This window comes from Culicoides brevitarsis, chromosome 1 (assembly GCF_036172545.1).
Source record: "Culicoides brevitarsis isolate CSIRO-B50_1 chromosome 1, AGI_CSIRO_Cbre_v1, whole genome shotgun sequence".
NCBI lineage: Eukaryota > Metazoa > Arthropoda > Insecta > Diptera > Ceratopogonidae > Culicoides > Culicoides brevitarsis.
Genome location: NC_087085.1, coordinates 14,215,477 through 14,234,158, shown reverse-complemented (window position 1 = coordinate 14,234,158; position 18,682 = coordinate 14,215,477). Strand labels below are relative to the sequence as shown.

At 29.0% G+C, this 18,682-nt stretch overlaps 2 protein-coding genes across 2 annotated transcripts; one reads left to right on the top strand and one right to left on the bottom strand.

The window, feature by feature from the left end:
* Nucleotides 1-249: 249 nt before the first annotated feature.
* On the top strand, nucleotides 250-12,757 carry LOC134829511 (growth factor receptor-bound protein 2). Its single transcript, XM_063842601.1, has 5 exons — nucleotides 250-997; nucleotides 10,435-10,532; nucleotides 10,753-10,872; nucleotides 12,031-12,196; nucleotides 12,446-12,757. Exons 1-5 carry the CDS (start codon nucleotides 920-922, stop codon nucleotides 12,620-12,622), a joined length of 639 nt encoding a protein of 212 aa, XP_063698671.1. The 5' UTR covers nucleotides 250-919; the 3' UTR covers nucleotides 12,623-12,757.
* Nucleotides 12,758-16,366: 3,609 nt separating this feature from the next.
* LOC134837314 (protein tramtrack, beta isoform-like) lies at nucleotides 16,367-18,425 on the bottom strand. Its single transcript, XM_063852684.1, has 3 exons — nucleotides 16,943-18,425; nucleotides 16,625-16,869; nucleotides 16,367-16,501 (listed from the first exon to the last, which is right to left on the bottom strand). The coding sequence occupies exons 1-3, from the start codon at nucleotides 18,423-18,425 to the stop codon at nucleotides 16,367-16,369; spliced, it is 1,863 nt and encodes a 620-aa protein (XP_063708754.1).
* Nucleotides 18,426-18,682: the final 257 nt, after the last annotated feature.

Below are 18,682 nucleotides of genomic sequence, written 5' to 3'. Positions count from 1 at the left end.
TCACTGAGGTTTTCGCTCGGAACAAGGACGGGCATGGGTTCAGTTCAAGCGAAAACAGTACCCATGAGATTTTTCCCAATGCACAATTTAATTTTCTTTGACAATTAATTCGAAAATGTGCATTGGGACTCATTCGTCTCGGGTATTGTATTCCGACAGATCAGAACACACAAGCCAGAGTTTGTGGCACGTCGGATTACATTACGCGTGAGACGAATGAATTTGATTCAGTCATTATTTGTAATCCATTCAATTCGGAGCGCTTGGATGTGTTTCTTTCGCAATTTGATCGGTATTTTCCCAAGATTTTTCACCCATTTTCCGTGTCGGCGTACTTGAGTGTGTCCCGTGAAGCGATTTCAGCACAGTTAACCAGTCCCAGTCCCGTAAATCCTCCGGAAAAAGTCGACGAAAAAAAAGTGAGGCAGGAAAAAATCAAAAAGAGATTCTCCGTGTGTGGAATCAAATCACAAAAAATTACTCGAGAGCTATCACAAAAAAAAAAAAATAAAATAAGAGAAGAGTTGAAAGAGTGTGTGTAATAATATTTTTTCCTACTTATTCGCATATTTACATGTATATATGTTAAATATCGCCACCGTGTGCATCACACATCGTCACATATATCGCCACACACAAGCAGAGCAAAGTGTATAGATAATAAAAAAAAATAAAATAAAAGTTTTGTGAGCGTGTCGTCGTCGTCGTAGAAAGATCAAGAAATTTTTTGTTGTATTCCTTTATAATTTCAACTCACACACACCGATTATTATTAACAAGTACAAGTGAAATTCCCTATTTTTTCGTGTAAAATCACTAAAATTACTTGCAACCATCGCAGACGAAGGGGAAACCGACAAAAAAAAATAAATAAACAACGTAGTGATAAAAATTAATAAAATAAACAACAACAACAACAATGGAAGCGATTGCTAAACACGACTTTAATGCAACGGCAGAAGATGAGCTGAGCTTCAGGAAAAGTCAGGTTTTAAAGGTACGTACGCGCAACAACAACTCAATAAAATAATTCAAAAAGTGCATTCCTTTGATAAATATTTTACATTTTTTTTTCACGACGACTGTGTGTGCGTGCAAGGCAGCGCGCGTGCATTCAAAGTAACTCTAACTCTCGCAAAACGAGCCGTAGACGTGTAGCGAATCGACAGACAAGAAGACAAAAGAGCATGAAACACGTATGACTCATAATTTAGGAAATTTTTGTGCTCGGATTTTTCCAAGAAATTAATGCTCAGTTGGTCACAGCATTGATTGCCAATCATTGGTTACGCAAAAAAAAAAAAAAATTGTCGTAAATTGTTTGAATCGGGTCTAGTTTTGTAAAGTTTATTCATTGATTGTTTTGAGCGTTGTTGACGTGTTTTGCTCTTGTCCGTTAATGTTTGTACGTAATTTTAATGGCAAACACAGGGCTATTGTTCACCGAGCTCCCCCCTATTGTGTTCTGTCTGATCATCCTCTGTGCATGAAATTAAATGTTATGTACATTTTGTATGTTTATGATGATGATGATACTTTTTTGTCTGTTTACTGCACACAACATACTGTCCCACGCATACAGACCAAATGCATATTGAAATCGAGTCACTTTAATAAGGGCAGTAACTCACAAAATATTGAATTTCGTCTTTTTTGGGCGAGTAAATTTGTTTTATTTTGAATTTTTGTCACCCCATTCAACAATTTTTATGACAAAGTTGAATAAAATGTAGAATTTTTGTCATTTTTCTGAGTAACAAATCATAAAAAATTACAATTTTTATACAAAAACAAAAAAAAATTAATTAATTAATATTAATTTAAATTTAAATAATTTTAATATTTAATTTAAGAATTAAAAAAAAATTAAAAAATAATAATTAAAAAAAAATTAAATTAAAAAATAAATTTATTAATAATTTAAATTTAAATAATTAAAAATAATTAAATAATTAATTAATTTAAATAATAATTAAATAATTAATTCATGAAAAATAAAAAAAATAATTTTAAAAAAAAAATATTAATAACTAATTCTATTAAAATTTAAATGATAAAATATTATAAATATTTATTTTTATTTATTTATTTTTTTTATTTTATTTTTTATTTAATAATTTAATTTAATAATTAATTTTAATTATTTTTATTATTTATTTAATAATTTTCTGTTTAAAAAATATCCTTAAGAAATCAAAATTTAATTTTTTAAATTTATTTCGAATTTATTCGCCTAGTTTTAAAATATTTTAAAACAGAGAAGAGCTTCATTATCTGCCTGGAAACTATATAAAATAATAAATATTGTTTACCTACATGACTTTTTTTTCAAATTTAATAAATATAAATTACATGACCGAAGCGATAGTCGGTTGACCGACAAACCGCGTGTGTTATCAAATAACAATGAATTAGAAAGTCATAAAATTTAATAGACGACACGATAAAACCAATGATATTACTTTAATTTTTTTGTATGAAAACCCTCATTTTTGCCGCTAAAAATTAAAACTAAATGGAACTCTTGCATGTAAAGTTAAATTAACCAAAAAAAAAATCGTAACTTATTACTTTGTATGACAATAATTGTAATTTCTCGTGTGTTCCCAATTACAATCTTATGATGGCACACACAAATTTTATTATTTATACAACATACAATCAAAATCTCAGCTGGAGATGATTTTGTGATATATTTAATAATAATAATATGTCGCTTTTCTTTAATTTATTAACGTTGTGTTCATTAACTCTGTTCTCCTCCATCTTCTGTGGCGATGCACATCGTTAGCTTAATAAATAGTTTTTAAATTAATTTAGAAGAAATTGCGCTACTGTTGCTCGTTTCATGGTCAAATTAGAAGAAAGTTACAACTTGTTGCCATCATCGCACGAAAGCCTCGTTAACGTGTTTGGGTAAACAACAAAAAGTGGCGTTTGTCACGAAAATTATCGAAATTTTATGGAATTTCGTGGAATTTGATAAGATATCGAAGAAAAGAATGCAATCTTATTCGATGGATTTATGGTATCTAATCAGGATTAAGTAAAAATATAAAAGCGGTGAACCACTTTTGAATTTTAAAATTAATCAAATTCAACTTTGTTAATATAATTATAAAAGATATGTGAATGAAAAAAAAATCTTTCGAGAGTTGCGGCACAAGTTCTGAACATGATTCATATTTTGTTAGCTTATTTGTATCATTTACGTTGCGTAGAAGTGAGTCATGGGTTTTGTGTCAATATCAAAGTACGAAGAAATATGTTCTAGTTAGGTTGGTTCAATGAACAGATTTATTTCACTTTTTATTTTATTTTTAAAAATTTAATTTTAATTTTTAAAATATTTTTTTTTCTTAATTTTTTTTTTCAAATATAACAAAATATTGAATTTTCCGTAATTTTTAAAATTAATTATTTTAAATTAAATTAAATTAATTTTTAAAATTTAATTTAAAATAATTAATTTTAAAAACTACGGAAAATTGATTATAAATTATATTGAAAAATATTTTTATATTTTAAAAAAAAAATAAGACAAAAAAAATATTTTTAAAATTAAAATTAAATTAATTATTAATTTATCAATTAAATTAAATTATTATGTTCCCTAAAAACCCAAGAATTTGATGAATTTGTCACAAATTATGTAATAAAAAACAATAATTTTTAAAATATAATAAATTTAATGATACAATAATAATTAAATAAATTTATATTTTTTTTACTAATTTACCGATTCGAATTTTTTATTTAATTAATTTAACTAGTTCATTTATTTTTTTTTTAATTATTTAAACAATTATTTAATTAAATATGTTATTATTTAATTTGAAAAATATATTAACTCTTAACCTCTAAGATTTTAACTCCTTAAAATTTTTTTAAAAAGTACCTAAAATAAAATTATTTAAAAATTGGTCAAAAAATTAAAAAAAAATTAAATTATGATATAAAAAAAATCTAAAATTTAATTCTTAAAAATATTACATAACAAAAAATTATTCAGTGACTTGAAAAACTTTTAAAATTTATTCCAGCCTTTATTTAGCTTTAGTTAGAAATTGTTCAACAAATATTTAAATAAGCAGAATATAAGGTTAAAAATCATAAAACTTGACTTTATGATGACCACTTACTTTATATTTTATCATTTTTTATTATAAAATATACTCAATATAATTACTTTGTTATTAAAAGATGATGATATAGCAATATTGCACAAGAATTTCCAGTTGATGATCGAACGTGGCACGATTATTCGTATTTTTTTTTCTGCTAAGCAGAAACCGTGCAGCTGAATTCTAAATTAACAGAATTCGCATGATGATGATAATGATAAAAAAAAGTTTTTATAAAAAGTTATAAAGATTTTACGACAAAAAAGTGTTAAACTTTGCCCTATTTCTCACCTTGACCACATGCAAAAGTTTTTCTGCATTTATAGAAAAAAAGATAGACAAAGATTTTAAATTAAACTTGTCACTAGCACATTTCCGCTGCAACAAGCCGAAACAATTCTCATTGAAATGTCAACGTTTGCACACACAGAAAAATCTCTTTTTCGAGAGAAGTGATTTTATTTTAATTTAGTAGTTGCCATGCCACAAAGAAGAAAATATTTAACTAAAAATTTTCGCACACAATAATTTTTTTTCAACTTTAATGTGCGTTTTTCTGCAAAACCAGTAACAATAAAAATAAATAAATAGCGCGGTGCAAGAAACATTATTAAAATATGTATTTTATGCTATTTATTTCGTTGAGGACGTATTTTAGAGTTTGCATGTACAAAATGCATCTAGTTGAATAATAATAAATATATAACGCATCGGTCGTTTACTGCCAACTTGTAGCTAGAGAGGTACATCATCTGCACACACAGAAGGAGACATTATTATAAAAATACATACCAAACATTCTTTTGAACTCGGATCGGTGTATCATGACGTCATATACTGGTTTTACTTACTTACGTTTCTCGTGCACTGCTAATCTTTCTTTTTTTATTTTTGTACACAGAAATTTTTTCTCTATATGTTTGTATGGATGATTATGTTATTATTAGTTTTCATACGTTCTCTTGAATTCCTTGTTAATTTCGAGTTCAATTATATTTTATTTGTACCTAGAACAGTAATTTTGCTAGCGGAACGTCAAATAAACTTAATTAGTAAACTTTATTCGACTTAATTATTGAAATCATCACAAACGCAGCGCTGTAACAATAGATGATTCAATAAAATTATGAATGTTCGCGAAAGATAAAACTTTTAATCAAGAATAAAGACCTTTACTTCAACATTAGACGGCAGATAATAATACTTAATGATAATTATTCGCGTTAAAACGACGAGAAAAATAACTTTATTGGTCATTTTTGAGCACTTTTTTGCGTTAAAAAGGCAAAATCTCATGATTATTAATGTGCTTGAAGTTCATTTTATTTATTCAAATTATTTTGTTGCTCATTTGTGCATGAAAAACGGATAAAACCGATTATAAAAATGAAAATTCTGAGCACGCAAATGAAATTTGTAATGAGGTGTAATGGATTCACTCTCGTCATGATGTACTTTTCGTCGACCGGCATCAAAATCTGATTCATCATGAAATATCTCTCTCTAAAAAAACATTTATTCATGAGACATCACTTCCACTTCAAATGCTTTTCAATCTATCTTTTTTAGTTCTTTCTCTCGAAAATTTATAAATAAATAATAAATTTATGTAGATCTCTGTTGCTACTTTTTTCCATTCGAATTAAATCCTTTTGTCACTTTTTGAACGCCACATGCGAGAAATACAAGAAAAAAAACCTGATTGTTAGTCAGAGTGTATCAAATTATCGCCTTAAAGAACCTTCTGTTGGTGTCGTGTTGCTGCTCATGTCGCAAGTTATCCACAAAATAAATAACTGACTACATCCAGATTGCATATTTTATGAATGTTTTTTGTCATCTCGCATCTTCTTGTAAATTATACATTTCTTATAGTCCCTCGTGTGCATTTAAATTTTAAAAATATTTGTTTTGTATACGTTTTTTCTGTATTTTGGGTTAAAATATGGTTCATAATACACAACAACAACACAAAAAATCTTTCATAATCCGTATTATAAACATTCCATGTAGTCTTTTTTGTGTTATTTACGGGCAAAAATGATAGGATGACCAGAATGTTCTTCGTGTTTGTTCGAGCGAACGGTAGCATTGTCCAATTATTGTGTGAGTTGTCGTCAAAATTGTCAGGAACGCAGCAACATGGGTGTTTAAATTATTGAAATTGTCGCCTAAAATGAAAAAAAAAATAATTTAAAAATAATTTCTGATTAAAATTTCGTTAAAAAAAGTTGAAAAAAAAAAAAATAGAAAAATTCTATAGAATTATTTAAAACATTAAATTTTAATTATTTTTTAAAAATTCATCTAATTGTTGTAAAAATTTAATTTAAAAATAAATTCCGATTAAAAATTTTATTAAAAATTTTTATTATTTTTTAAAAATATAATCAAATTGTTAAAAAAATTTAATTTAAAAATTATTTCTGAATAAAATGAAAAAAAGTTTGGATTATGAAAAGTTGAAATTTAAAACAAATTTTTTTTTTTTTAAATTCTAAATAATATTTTCATTAATTCTTAAAAAAAATTAATTTATTATTAATTAATTAATATAAATTCTATAGAATTAATTTTTAAATTATTTAAAAAATTAAATTTTAATTATTTTTTAAAAATTCATGAAATTGTTGAAAAAATTTAATTTAAAAATAAATTCTGATTAAAATTTCGTTGAAAAAAAAATTCAATAAAATTATTTTTTAAATTATTTAAAACATAACATTTTTATTATTTTTTAAAAATTTATTAAATTGTGGCCAAACTTTAATTTAAAAAAAAAATTGATTAAAATTTCGTTAAAAAAAATGAAAAATTCATAAAAAATATATTTTCTTCTAAAATTTAAATAATTTGTGGCAACGCCTCTGTCCCACAAAATCCTGTCCCGTTTCAGAATGTTACAATTATCACTATTATTATGAAAAACTGGAATTTCTCAAAGTAGGAAACATATGAGCGAACGTTGTACTGCGTTCTCTTGCCTCACAATATCATTAACACAACATCATCATCATAAAGCGACACCAGATTTATGTCGATTCTTTATTTTTTCTGTGTGTTGCATGCCAACAGGTCTCTTGTTACTCGATATCTAGAGGCGTTAAAAATATTATGACGATTTTTTTGCCTTTTTCTTTGCAGCATGTGTTCAAGATTTCTTTGTTTTATGTAAAAAATCACTTTTAAACAAAAAAAATGTAAATTCTCGTGATTTAAATGGAAAAAAATCTATCGATAGTAAAAGTTTCCATTGTAAAAAACAATAAATTTTATTGCTATTCTCGAGAATTGTACGAGGAAATTGTCAGACATTGAATGACTTGAATAGAAGACAATGACCAAGTTTGAATATTAAACTTGTCGCGACAACGTAAAAAAAAATTAAAAACTTGTTCTAGTTGTTGTTGCTTTTTTTTTTGCTTGCTAAAAAAAATATTGAATTAAATTTGAGGCAATGACCTGTTAACACATCAGAATCTGCATAAAATTATTTTTGCTTGAAATTCTTCCGAAAAGTAACGATAAAGTTTGTATTATTTTAATTAAAGTGCCACAAGACAATTATTTGCATTTGATTGTGTTTTATTACACAACTTGGTGCCTATATGGAGATCGTTTTACATGGAAAAACAGTAAAAGTGAAAATTCATTGCCTCATTCCACATTCATTGTAATGAATTATTGTTCCGCGTGTGAAGAATTTTTGCGAATAAATTCGATTTTTTTTTTAATAATTTTGAAGATTTTTTCTTTTTAATAAATTTTATTCATAAGGCTAAAATGAATTGAAATATCTAAAAAATAAAAAATAAAAAAAAAATAGAAAAAAATTAATTTTCCAAGAAAAATAGGTTAAAAGTTAATAATTTTCAAAATAAAAGCTTCAAAATATAAAAATAAAATATTTTGAAAATTGTGATTTAAAAAAAATATTTAAATAAATAAAAATAAAATAAAATAAAATTTTAAAAATTAAAATAAATAAGTAAGTAAATTATAAGTAAATTTTTACATAATAAATTTAATATAATTTTAATTCTATTTTAAATAATTTTTAAAAAAAAATATTTTTATTTAAAAATCAATTAAATTCGTTTTGTACAAATTTTTTATTTTTAATAAAGTTATAATATTAATTAAATTTAAATTTTATATCTTTTTTAAATGAACAATTATTTTTTTTTTAATTTAAATTTGGAATCAGTTTTAAAATATACTTTGTTTCAAAATTTTTGATTTAAAATTTAAAATCATTTATTTATTTTATTTTATTTTATTTAAATATTATTTAAAAAATTAAAATTTTTGTCAAAAAAATATCTCGCAAAATATTTTAATTACGAAACTTGAACTTTTCACAATTTATTATTATTATTATTTTTCTCAGTATTATCTCATAAATTACGATGAAAAATTCAAACTTGTGTGTTTTTCAGCATTTAATGAAATAATAATAATTTCCTGTGTGTTGCTCAAGAGTAAAATTTTTGACGAAAAAAAAAACATTAATGAAAGGCAATTTATTTACTTTCCATGCAAATACTAGATCTCAGTGACTTTCCTATCACTTCCTTTGAGGCATTTGGCGCATAAGCCGGATGTTACTCATGTTTATTTTTATCACTTTTAACGCAAAAATGCTCATCCACGGCAAAAATATCACAAATTACAAGTTAAAAGCAATAAACTAAACCACACCATTGTTTATTCATCAGCGTTTCAGACCATTTATGTTTTGTTTGTTTCGCTTATTATTTGTACTCAGCAAGTCTACAACTGTGAGGAATATTATACAATTAGAGTGCATTTTAATAAGGCGAGTGATTTAAATTTTCCCATCACATCACGTCCGTTGATTGTCGTCGTCGTAGTCGCGAGCAAAAGAGAGAGCCAAGTTTATAAATGCAAATGACGTGCTACGAGAGACAAGAAACACAAGCATTTATAATGAGACCGGTGTAATTTTTTTTTCGGTGCTAATTTTATGTGTCAGTGTGTGAGTTTGTTCGCAGCTTATCACGATGAATTCATTTTAATTCCGCTGTAATGGCAAAAATAAATCAATTAACTTAATTCTTGGCAAGTGCATGAGCTTTTCTTACCTTCCGCTGTTGCCCCAAATTCGCTCACACACGCAAAAATATCGATATTCGACTCACGCTTGGGCCTTTTCTGCAATACTTACTCAAATTTCAAGGGTAAAGCGTTTGACATCACAGCTATTAAGGTACAAGCAGGTGGCATGAGAGAGTGTACGCGAGCAGGTGCCAAGAAAAATTACGTTTTTTTTATGTTCTTTCTTGTGTCGTGCATGCGGGAACGAAACTAATCCTGTACATTTTTTTTTCTTCCTCACTTGCTTCATTTCACGTCATGTCATAAACACGCATTGATACGACGACGACGACAAAAAAAGAGGTGAAAAGTTGAATTCCCATAAGCCATAAGCATAAGTGATCAATCCATTAGATGCCATTGACTAGAAATCATTTTTTTTTTTTGAAAAAAAAAATCGAAAAAAAATCTCGCACAAAAAATTGCTCATTCACAAAATCTGACTTGATTACGTTTTTTTTTCTAAAAATACATAAAATGCCGGCAGAAAGTTGCTCTTCTAAATTTATAGATTTTTTCTTTTTTTTTTTGCAAAGAACGTTGAACGACCAGATGTGAACAATTCACTACTTCGTCTTTCGTAACATGTCGTCGCGTTTTAAGATGAAAATTCTCTCACTTGCTAAAACGAAAAAAAAAATCGCTACCGACTGACTTGATTCTGCTAAAAATAGTTGAGTTATCAATTTATTGTTTGTTTATTGTTATTTTTCGCTTGAAAAGTGAGTCGCGTCATTGATTGCTTTTGAAGGATTTTAATTGATGGAGGCGGCTCGTCATGATTCATGATTTTTTTGATCGATGAGAATTTCTCGCTTAAAAGGAAGTAACTTTTTCTGGAATTTGAGACATTTAAAATTTTTAAACAATAAACGACGCATTCCAGATTTTTTTTTCTGAAGAATAAACATCAAGTTTGTTTGTTTTTAAAGATTTTCTGTGTCTGGTTTGACAAAAAATATTTTTTTTATGAGTTTTTGGTAATTTTAAATTCTTATGTAACAAAACCGCCATGAATTTTGATGAACTCTGATTGATGATGGTTTACACATGTTTCACAAAAAAATTTTTAAATTAAAAAATGAAATTTTTAGACCTACCTTAACGATTTCTTGCACTTATTTGAACAAAAATTACATCTAATGAAGTGAGGTTGTCATAATTAACTCGAATTTTCGTTTTTTTCTTGCAGATACTAAATATGGAAGACGACATGAACTGGTACAGAGCAGAATTAGATGGAAGAGAGGGACTTATTCCAAGTAATTACATAGAAATGAAGAATCACGAGTAAGTTTTCCCCCAACACAATTTCGTTTTATTGAAAAATCTTCATAAATTTATCGGAATTTTTCCTCTCATTTTAATAAAACGCAAAATTTATTGGTTTTGTTATGTTCTTTTTTCGCTTCTGTTATGATTTCTCGTCAATTTCCCCCTTTTTTCGTATTTCTTGTACGAAAAAAATTTAATGTGTCACAATTTTCACTGATTTTTTTTTTCTTTTTAGTTGGTACTACGGTCGCATTACGAGAGCAGATGCCGAAAAATTACTATCAAATAAGCATGATGGTGCATTCTTAATCCGTATCAGCGAATCAAGTCCCGGAGATTTTTCACTATCAGTCAAGTAAGTGTATTTCCGTATTGATTTCATTTTAAATTTGAATCAAAATATTTCATTGAAGCGGTTTGAAGAGATTTTCGCATCAATTATTAAAAGTTTAAATGAAATTTATTTGCAAATTGACTGTTTAAGAGTTGATTAAAAATTCAAAAGTTAGCTTTAGGCACTTTTATTGGTCTATGATTTTCAGCCTACTTCTTCCAAGCTGAAAAACGAAAGCTTAAAACGATGAAAAAAGGAAAAAGGGAAACCCACGTACAGCAAATGCCTCAATAAATATTTAAGTATACTCACCGGAATGATAAAAATTGGAAAATGTAGGCGAGGAAATGTTACTTAACCAAGAAACCAGGTGAACATGAGACATCTCCCACTCGTTGAAAAATTGTTTTCCTGTGTTTTCCCAAGGAAATTGCAAAAACCGGAGAAAATCTACTTCGTGGGCGGTTGTTAACTCGATGTCAACTCGTAACTCCGACAATATTCCGCCAACGAGAGATTAATGGAATTACTTGCAATTAATACAACAAAGTAACGTTGCCATAAAAAGGATAATGAGCGACTTCGTGACGATTGTAATCAACGTCAAAACCACTTTTTTGTGTGTGTTCATTACGATTATTGATTAGAACGGTGTTTTTTCGTCTGTTATCTGCAATAAAAGCGTCTAGCGATGCAATGACTGAACAATTTTTCGACAATGGTATGACTTACTGCCAAAGAACTTTCGTGGCGCGTAATAAAAAATGATAAAAAAGTGGGTGTGCGGTTGATTGTAAGTGCAAAGGGGGGAGAAAGCGCCGTTAAATATTAATATTAATCATTGTTTGTTGTTGTTTTTAACGATAATGAATGAAAAGAACGGCCCACGTTGGTGTCTAATTAGAGGAAAATGAGAAAAATTGTAACAAGGTTTCAGCAAAAGGCACGAGTAACGTCGAAATAAGAGAGAAAATGCGTCCCTCTGTGAATGTTACTCGCAGACAAAAACAAAAAATTAATATTCAGAACATGAATAATGAATGATTTAATTGGGAGTTCTTGGTAAGGCGAGAGTATTTAACGTGGGTTTTCTAACAGGTTGTTCAGTTCATCGGAAATTCGAAATATTTTGATTCGAAATTTGACCTTTTAAATAATTTTTCATTTTTTTTTTCACAGATGTGCGGATGGCGTTCAGCATTTTAAGGTTCTCCGTGATGCACAGGGCAAATTCTTTTTATGGGTCGTTAAATTTAATTCCTTAAATGAATTAGTAGAATATCATCGGGCTGCCAGTGTTTCGCGATCGCAAGACGTTAAGCTGCGTGATATGAAGCCAGAAGAGGTAATTGATTTCTTTCCCTTTTTTCATATCCATTTATAATAATTTTTATCTCTCCTTTTGTGATCTTGTTGCATGCAATTCTTCCTCTTCGCACACACAGCTGTCCATATATTAAAATTGATGATCTTTTAATTGGTAGATGGCCTTCAAAAGTCTCTCTTTTCTCTCTGTTTCGCGTACAAAATTCGCAATAAATCGCTTTATTTCATAAGATTTTAATCAAATATTTTTTTTTTAATTTTTTTACAGATGTTGGTACAAGCTTTATACGATTTCCAAGCACAAGAATCTGGCGAACTAGATTTTCGACGAGGTGACGTGATTACCGTGACAGACAGATCCGACGAGCATTGGTGGAGCGGAGAAATCGGCAACAGAAAAGGACTTTTCCCAGCCATTTACGTCACGAAATATCATTCGGAATAAAATTTAAAGTAAAAAAAACTCCTATAATGCGTAACAACAACTTGCAACAGAGACGTAAATATTTAAGAATTAGTATTCACACACACAAAATATAAATAATGATAATGAAAAAAAAAAAATGATCAAAGGAAATCAGTTTTGTGAAAAAAAAATACTTTTTATTATTATTTGTAATTTTCTGGATTTCTTTGTTTTTAAAAAAAATTATATATTTTTCTTCCTATAATTATTATTATTATAATCTTGCTTGTATCTATATCTATATATTTTATAATAATATTCATGTGTTCTATTTGAATTTAAGTTAAAAAAAAATTAAAAACCATAAAAATGAAATAAGTTTGGATCAAAATCTGACTACGTGCAAAAAAAAAGAAAGAAAAAAATTAATATTCTCATTCTAAGAAATTAAAAGTGCTATTTAGTAAGTGTAATAAACATAAAAAAAAGATATAAATATGATAATAATGCTATGGACATAAAATAACTTTATAAAAAATGCATTTAATTTCAGTAGTACTTAACAGAAAAATTATTAAAAAAGGGCGCAATTTTATTATATGTTTAAATTAAATAATTGGGGCTTTCCAAAGATATTATTTGCTATATAAAATATTAAATTATATCCTAAAAAAATAAAATATTAATGATTAACGGTCAAAATTTAAGCGTGAGACGAATGAAAGTGATAAGGAAATTTTTCAAGGCATTGCCTTATTTATCTCCGGGGCTTGCTCCCTCATTTTCGGGCATTTCCTTCAGTCTGAGGCACTTGTTACCCTTGGAAAGTTTAAAGAGGAACCTGAAAGCTACATTTTATGGAAGAACTTTTCCGAGATTTTGTGGAAAACTCCCGAGATATGAGCCCGCAAAGTTATACGCGTTTCTGTAGCATCCTGTACGGGAATCCCAGGTTACAAAAAACTGAAAAACCCCTTGCCCAGGTTGCATGATTCTGAAAAAATCCCAACAGTACACAGCATACGGCGGTCTGTGCAGCCCAGAGACGAAAAATTCACGTTGTCACACATTGCGCTTGTACGTGACCCAAGACGCATCACGATGACATCGCGGGCGGAAATCATGAAGAAAATTCGGTCCAAGAAAAATGTTTTATTACACCCTCCAAAAAAACAGAGAAAAAAAGTTAATAAAATTTAAGAATATCTGTAAAAAAAAACTTATTCATATATAAATATTCCTATATAAAAATACCCACACATAGTTGTATTAGAATATAAAGTTATATGCTTATCTTTTCATCGTCTTGAATATTTTTTGCATTTAAACATAAAAAATAAATTAACGAAGAAGAAGAGCTTTGTCCGTATAAAGACCCCAAAATGACGCGAAATGGTGCTAAATAATATTAGGAAAAAAAATAAAATTAGTTATTAAACATTCATAAAATTGCCAAATTTTTTACCCGCTTCGCAAAAAATTTACAAAGCAACATAATGAAGTCCAATCAAGATCAATCAAACAAAAAATAAATTTAATCATTTTGTAAAAGAAAAAAAGGTGCAAATTCTTTTTTAAATACAATCTCTATCATATATAATATTTAATGTTTTTATACATTTTCTTTGTATACTTCTCTTAAACTATACCCTTAAAATTATGTGTTTAACAACTGTTTATGCCAGCTTTTTTAAAAACAAAAAAAAATAATATTAACTCCTAAATTTGCCATAATATATATGATGAACGATGATAATAAAATGTTTTTTCTTTTGAGTTTTAAAAATATTTAATTTAAATAAAATAAAACTGAAGAGAAAGTAATTGAAAACAATAAAAAAAATAACACAAAAAATTAGAATAAAAAAAATAAATTATGAAACTATTAAAGAAATGGAAACACTAACCGATACAATAAATAATAATAAATAAATATAAAATAAAATAATAATGATGATGATTGATTTAAATAAATAAAAAAAAAAATATTATGTAATTTCAAACAAAACGAAGAAAATAGATATTAATTAGAACACAAATACAAGAATGAGATCAGAATAAAAAATACCTAAAACACAATGTAAAATTTAATGGGAAATATTATTATTATTATTGACGATTATTATTATAATAAAATAATATTATTATAATTGTAATGATAAAAATTGACATTAAATACAACCAACATATTTCATAAAAAATAAAAAATATTTTTTTCTTCTAAAAATATTTGAAGCCATATGGTAAGCAGAAATAAAAAACAATAAATTTATATTTCAAGATTTTTCATCATATATTTCTTCTTTTTCTTTATTATACTTAAATCACTAAAGTACAATCAGTAATTTTTTCTTTTTTTATAAAACTTAAAAATAATACTAAATTTAACTAAAAATAATAAATTTATAAAAATTAAAGTCCAAATGTAACTTATCGGAACATACATATCTAAATTATAATAATAATAATAATAAAACTCAGTCTTAATATACAAAAAGAAAATATCTAACGTAATAAAGCACAATGTTACCCGAGCTCATTTTTTATGCAAAATTGCATGAATAGCTAGATATAATAAGAATAAGTTAAAAATCGATCTAGAGGTTACTGATTGATTTTTTTTTTCATTATTTAATATTTTTTGATAACAATCAACATTTATTTTGTCATTTCTAGAGGTAATGTTAACAAACATATATTTATAGGAAAAAATGTGCTAAATCACACTGCCAGAAAATCTTTATTTTTTTTTTTACGGGGAATCAATCAGAATTTCATAGTACTCATTTTTTTTTCAATAAAATTTAATTATTATTTTTTTATTTAATAAAATTATCATTAACATAATAATTATCAATTATTCTATATGTATGCGACATTAATCAGTCTTGTATTTGAATTAACTATTTTCCTCTATTATTATTATTTTTTTAAGTTTACACGTTTTTTATGGCCTTGTCTAATAGGTAATATATATATATATTTTCTAACTTATAAATTAAATCAACTCTAACATTGTCTTGGTGCCCTTGTGTATTAAATTTTAATTGCTTTAAAGGCTTGATATGAGCAGAGAAGGCACATTAGCAAGATTTTTCGGTGAAAATAGAGGGACGTCTTGTGTTTTTTTTCGTAACTTTTTGTTAGTTGAGCAGGCTATTAACATTTTTTTTCACTAATTTTCAGGCACTCGGTGGTAGGATTTGTTCCCTAATGACATTCATTTTTATAATATAATAATTTTTTCTTGTTTAAAATTAGGTGCTAACATTTTCTACTTAAAATTATTACCGGGATCGTCCATTAAAGTTATTAAAAATATTTACATTTATTTAAGTTTACTTAAAGAATTAAAAGAAAAATTATAAAAAAATATAAATTTTAATAGAAAATTAACTTAAAACATAAGATAGTAGAAGGAAATGTGCCTTAACTGAAAATTTTTTGAATTTGTGATGTAGACATAAATTTTTCTCTGTAAAATATAGTACGGAGAGGAAATCGTATTAAATTATAAGGAAAAATTAATGAATTTAACTTGTTGAAGGAATTTGTTGTGAGCACATTTTTGATCAATTTCTTCTTCTTCTGTATCTATATTGCACGACGATTTAAATATTTTTTTTTTTAAATTAATTTTCAGTCAATTTTTGATACAATTAGAATTTTGCTGTTGAGTTTTTTTTAAGACAGGATAGTACGATTTAGAAATTTTAAAAGAGAAAGAAATTTTTTAAAAAATTGAGCCTTTTGAGCTTTTTTTCCGTTTTGAGCTTAAAATTATTATTCCGTAGATTGATGTGTTTCTTGCTTAATTATTTCCGGGGTAGGTTCACATTCGCGTTCTTTCGCGTATTCTTCTTCAAATCGTCGTTCCTTGAGTTGCTGGATCACTTTGCTTAATGGCGGCACGATAACGCCGTGCGTTTGCGGTGGCATTTCACGGGATTCGGGACGGGGAATTGGCGTTGATGCTTGCACGGGCGGCGATGGAGATCTTTCGCCGGCATCTGTTGATGGGGTACGTTCCATGCGCATGTCTTTACTGCGTCCCATCGAGAGATCTTCAACTTTGTCGTCTTCTTCGCTGTTAATGTGCTCGGAGGTAGCTACAATTGCACTCGGCGACTGTTTACGGGAACGATGTTCTTGCGGAATTGGCATTTCAGTTGATGGGGGACGCATAAAGGCACGCATTGCGAGCGCATTCATGCTTGGACTGGGAGAACGAGCGGTTCCAGGAGTGCCGGGGCTTGTTGAGACACCGTTAGCACGTGCATGGGCAGCTATTGAAAAGAAAGAAAAATATAAAAATTAGTTATTTTGAAGGATTTTAAGAGATTTTTGTGTAAAACTGACCTGCTGCTAATGCCATGGCATGTAAAGAAACATCTCCGCCTCGGATATCGAGAGCTTGTTGCAAAAATGATGGCGGTAAGAGAGCAGCTGCTGGATGTGGGTTCATCGAATGACGTTCACGATCCATGCTGCGATCGTCATCGTGATGCGAATGTGATTGAGATGGCACTTGGATATCGGGATACGAATGACTCGCTCCTGTAAGTCCATATGGGAAGGACAACGAGTTTCCGCCAGAGTTGGGACTGCGTTTCATCGAGCTACGGTTCATGGGACGTCCCGTAGTAATACCCATCTTTTTCACTTTGTCATATAACGTACGTGATGGCACTCCAAATTTCCGCGAAGCTTGCAAGGCACTCATTCCGTTTTTCACACATTCAATCGCCGATAAGATATCGTTGCGCGTATATTGCTTGTAACGTTTCCATTCGGGTTTCTGGTTCTGTTGCGGGACATACGAGGCAATGCGATCCGATCCGTAACCTTGAGATTGATCCATGGCAGAGTCTTCGTCGTACGATTTGTCGGTGTATGGCGAATGTGGTTCATCAATTGGGCGATCATGATACTTTTTATCCGAATAATCTGTTCCGTTTGATCCGTTACTGCTGCGTTCACTGCGTTCCCGATCCGACATCGACAATGGCATGGCTTGTGAGGAGTCAGCGGCATTCGATTGGGCCAAAACATTCCGTAAAATTGGGGTATCGATCGCTGGATTTCCGGCACTGGCATTCAACATTGAGCTAATCGAGGACAACTTTTTGCGTTTCAGGGGATTCATGTCGGCAACAGATTCATAAACACGTGACAAATGCGATGAAATGGACGAATCGAGATGCGGTAAGGGCCAAGCTGCGGTAGGCGTATGAACGGGACTCCGAGAACGAGGATACAAGTTCGAGTATGGCTTGTAACTGCTGTACGGCGGAGATGCACTACTACTTTGTGCCGCAGACGTGATATTATTCGACGAAGTGATGGGCGATGCTTGATTATTGTTTGTCTTGATTGCTGCTGTTTCGTTATTTGCTGGGAATGCGGGATGATGGGGAGCTGTTGGCGCTGGAGATGACGCTTGTTCATCCATTTTACCGAAATTTCCCTTGAGATCGTGCATTTCGAAGAGACCCTTCACTTCCAATTGTTCTGCGATCTTCATGATTCGCGGAATTTGTGATTTTGTGACATTAACTTCGCCCGTGTACATGTATTCCAGCAAGGCGCGCATCTCAAACTCTTTGACGCCGGGAAAGAGGATGCTACAATGATCCATGGGGACATCTTGTAAGATTGATTGGAAATATGGCGAATTTGCGGCTAACACGACACGATGTGCTTTGAATTGTACTTGCTCGTCGACGACAATGGTGCAATCGACGTAACATTCCATCTTTATGAGGGCATCCAAGATTTCTACCAAGTTTGATTTGTGGTTGTTCCAACGCAGGCAGTACGTTTGTCCTTCGCTGCTGCCCATTTTGTGGTTGTTTTATCTGAAATGACAACAAAAGAAATGGCTGTTTTATTGTGACAAGTCAACTTTAAACTGAATACGATTAATATTTTGTAAGTTATGTGCCAATGAAACGCTCATTGAGTAACAGCGACGCATGAAATATTAACAAGAAAGCATTTCGCTTCCCACACACATGTCATCATAGAAAGTCCTTTCTCAGGATATAGGACAGCTAAAAATTGCAAACCGTCATCATTTTACATGTCATTTTATCATCA

Excerpts from the sequence above, each read along its gene's own strand:
- LOC134829511 (XM_063842601.1), top strand. The coding sequence starts at position 920 with ATGGAAGCGATTGCTAAACACGACTTTAATGCAACGGCAGAAGATGAG. Across the intron at positions 10,533-10,752 it reads ATAGAAATGAAGAATCACGA|TTGGTACTACGGTCGCATTA; the intron begins GTAAGTTTTCCC and ends TTTTCTTTTTAG. Across the intron at positions 10,873-12,030 it reads GATTTTTCACTATCAGTCAA|ATGTGCGGATGGCGTTCAGC; the intron begins GTAAGTGTATTT and ends TTTTTTTCACAG.
- LOC134837314 (XM_063852684.1), bottom strand. The coding sequence starts at position 18,425 with ATGGGCAGCAGCGAAGGACAAACGTACTGCCTGCGTTGGAACAACCAC. Across the intron at positions 16,870-16,942 it reads TGCCATGGCATTAGCAGCAG|CTGCCCATGCACGTGCTAAC; the intron begins GTCAGTTTTACA and ends TCTTTTCAATAG. Across the intron at positions 16,502-16,624 it reads TCTCGATGGGACGCAGTAAA|GTTATCGTGCCGCCATTAAG; the intron begins GACATGCGCATG and ends CAAACGCACGGC.